General features: G+C 37.2%; 1 protein-coding gene across 2 annotated transcripts in view; it reads left to right on the top strand.

Annotated features, from left to right (window-relative positions):
- Adamts12 (ADAM metallopeptidase with thrombospondin type 1 motif 12) overlaps positions 1-3,654 on the top strand; it is a 402,762-nt gene that overhangs the window by 216,149 nt on the left and 182,959 nt on the right. For both annotated transcript variants that reach the window (XM_023707482.1, XM_023707481.1), the window contains exon 6: positions 3,173-3,297. In XM_023707482.1, coding sequence (XP_023563250.1) covers positions 3,173-3,297 — 125 coding nt within the window. The remainder of the gene's footprint in view (positions 1-3,172; positions 3,298-3,654) is intronic.

Below are 3,654 nucleotides of genomic sequence, written 5' to 3'. Positions count from 1 at the left end.
GATAATATCATTTAATACAGCAACCATTATTGAATTTCTGTTACTTTGTTTAATGAAATTTGATATCTTTGTAATTTTTTTTACTATTTTGTATTCTTTAAAAATGAAATAAAATTTGTTTGACTATAAAAAATTGGACTCTCTTGGTGATATTGAAATATACAGTCACCAGGTCATGCGGTAAATCTCTTGAACTTGTTTTTTTCTGCCTGAACCAAAAATTTTAAATATATGACCAGTATCTTCCTACATTACTAACTCTGATCTTTATGGTTTGAGCTCTACTTTCATAGATTCCTTGCCTGTAGGCTCAAGTGGTCTTTGTTTTGTGTGCTGGATTGCACATAGGATGGAATCCTCCATATCCATGTTGTTGCAGATAACAAGATTTCTTTCTTTTACGAAACGAAATAGTATTTTCTGTGTACATATGCCACACTTCATTTGTCCTCTCATCTATGGATAAACTCTTCTGCTGCTTCCATACATTGGCTATTATAATAGTGCTGCAATGAATATGGGGTTGTGGTTATTTATCCAACCAAGTTCATATATTTTGGATATAGGCTTGGTAGGGGGACTGCTGGATCAGATGACAGTTCTATCTTTAACTTTCTTAGATGCCTCCATCCTGTTTTTAATAGTGGCTGTACTAATGCACACACCCACTGACCATGTGCAAGGGTTTCTTCTTCTCCTCACCTTTGGCAACACTTGGTATCGTTCATCTTTTCAATAAAAGCCATATTAAGAGGTATAAAATAATATCTCCTTATGATTTTAGTTTGAATTTTCCTGAATAAATGATATTGAATACTTTTTCATATCCCTATTAATTAGATATATATATCTCCTTTCCAGAAATGTCTATTTGTAGTCTTTTTCTTCATTTTTAATGAGATTATTTGTTTGCTTGATATCCAACAATACTTATTGGAAAGCCCATCTATTATTCAGTGTATTGTGTTGTATCTTTGCCAAAAATCTGTAGGTGTGTTTATGTGGGTGAATTTTAGGGTTCATTATCAGTTTGATTCATCTATGTTTCTATCTCCTATTTCACACTGCCTTAATTATAGCTGCATGTCACACATTTGTATGAGATTGAGTTATTTACTTGACTTTAATTTTTTTCAGAAATGTTTTAGTCAATCTGAAGCTGAGTATTTGCATATAAATTTTAGAATGAGTTCATATATGTCTATAAAAGGCATGCATGATTTTGATAGGAATTGCAATAAAGCTATAGATAATTTTGGGAGAATGGATATATTTATTAGATTGAATCTGAATCCATGAACATATTATGCTTCTTTATTTATTTGTGTCCTTGGCTTTGTTTTCTAATTTTCTAATTTTGAGGTTATAGAGTTTTTATGTGTTTTCTTAATTTTATACCTAAGTATTTCATTGGCTTAAAACAATTGTAAATAGTAACGTTGTATTTTTAGGTAATGAGTCTTCTCTCAGACAACCCTCCCCACAAAAAGGGTTAAAATAGACATAAACAATATCTTATCATGGTTACTGTTCTATTTGATAGTCTGCTTCTTGTGTGAAGGAGGTACAGCTGAAGGAACACGTCAGTGAGGCTGCTGACCAACCGCAACCTTAAATTTTATATGGAAACCTTTGCTCTAGAATTTTGGATTCAGTTTCTGAGCTGAGTGCCTCTGAAATAATTCTTCCCATATTTGAAGTTTAGTGCTTTTTATTATGAAATAATATTTTCTTATAACTAATTGTGAGTATAGTCAAATTAAATGACATAAAAAAGTATCTAGCACACAGTAAGTGATCAAAAAGTGTTTTTTATTTCTTCTTTCCTTTCCTTCTTCTTCCCTTCCTTTTTCTTCCATTCTTACCCATGCAAATCCACTGTTGTGGATGGGAACCATATGTTTCCACCTAGCGTGGGTCTCTGTGCTAGCTATAGCCTGAGTAAGTGAACCAGAGGACAGTCTCCTTGGCCTGGCTCACCCCCAAGAAGTCCTTATCATTACATGTTATTCTTCTTGATGATGTGAATGATGTAATGATGAGGACTGTTAAATAATGAAGCATATTTCTTTTATTTACTTTTTATGCTAAGCAATTCAGTGAGTTTTCATGAATAATGAGCCACTTTTTTGAGTCTTCATGAAAGGAGGGTGGTCTGTGGTGGGCGATTAGCATGACTAGTGAGACCTGGATGCCTCTAAATGCAACTGCGACTGCAACTCTTCATGCCTTGTTTGATTTGAGTGCAGCCCTCAGCACCCAAAAGTACCAGAAAGAAAAAAGCTCCCATTCTGGTGCAGAAATCGTCCTGAAATTCTTGATTTGAGTTCATAATAACAGTCCCAGATGAGAGTGGGCTAATGAGAATTGTCATCCTTCCAGCTGAATCCACTCTATACAAGAAAGAGCTCAATGTAGAAGCCTGAAGGATGGGGGAGGGAGCTTTCTGTCCGTTGAAAATTCAAACTTAACTGCTGTCCCCCTAGAACTTATCATTCCTTTTTCATTCTCCTCACTTTGGCAAATGTAGTTTGTTTGGAACAAGCCCCTCCAACCCTTGGTAGGAATCGTGGGCCAATTGTATGACTCAGGGGCTGCAACGCAGTTCAGAAACCACTGAGAGTGCTGGCTAGGGCTATGACAGCATCTTATTTGCTATCATAGGACCAGTTATCCTCACTGCTCAGAGCCTGGAGAGATTATGTTACTTAGACCAAAATGGAACCATGGGCAAGGAAATAACCAGCCTTAGAGGATACCACATGATGAAAGGTAGCTTTTTATTGAAGAATCTATACATTTTCCATCAGCAATCAAAGTGGATCTTTGGAAGTGTATTAGCTTAGGATTCAGACAGTAACTAGAAATAGAACTTTAAGTAGTTATTGATCTTGGTTTATATTCTTAATTTTTCTTCAAGGGCTGCTTGCACAAGTGACACTTTCTGTCCTGAAGCTTTCCCATTTCAAGTCCTTTTAGTGGTGGTCATGAAGGTAATAGTGTTTAGATCAGAATGTCAGTCCAGAGAAACATTATCCCGGCAAAATTTCTGCTGAATGTCTCATGCACCAAATCTGAGATCACTTCTTTTGGATGTTTCTGGTAATGAATGCACATGAAACCTGTCTACACGGAGCTTATTCATGCCAGTTGTTTCCTCTTCTTTCTCCAGCAAGGGCTGAAAATAGTCCATCATGCAGAGAAGACACTGTCCAGCTTCTGCAAGTGGCAGAAGAGCATCAACCCCAAGAGTGACCTCAACCCTGTCCATCATGATGTGGCTGTCCTTCTCACCAGGTACCTGGGTTTCTATGCGGGGCCTAGGGAAAGCAGGCAAGGCTTTCCAGGTATTTGTAATCATGAAATTCTCAGTACTCTGTGCTGCTCTTGGGCAATCAGGAAGGTAGCAACTTTGATACATTCAGCTCCTGACTCATACGAGTGACAGTGGAGGAAGAGCATAGGACGCATGCTCATCTGACAATACTTCCCTAGCCAATAAGTCATCTGCTGAACAAATGTGAGACTGGGATTTTTCTTTCCTGCCCCATGGGCCCAGCAGTTTTCACTTGATGAAACAAAAACTCATGTGGATTCTCAAGCCTGCTTTGGTTTCTGTGAAGCAAAAGACAAAGGAGTAGGAGACTATTTATT

The sequence above is a fragment of the Octodon degus genome, unplaced genomic scaffold, assembly GCF_000260255.1.
Source record: "Octodon degus isolate 3935 unplaced genomic scaffold, OctDeg1.0 scaffold00293, whole genome shotgun sequence".
Taxonomy (NCBI): domain Eukaryota; kingdom Metazoa; phylum Chordata; class Mammalia; order Rodentia; family Octodontidae; genus Octodon; species Octodon degus.
Note: the sequence above shows the minus strand (reverse complement) of the source record. Positions and strands in the feature narration are given on the sequence as shown.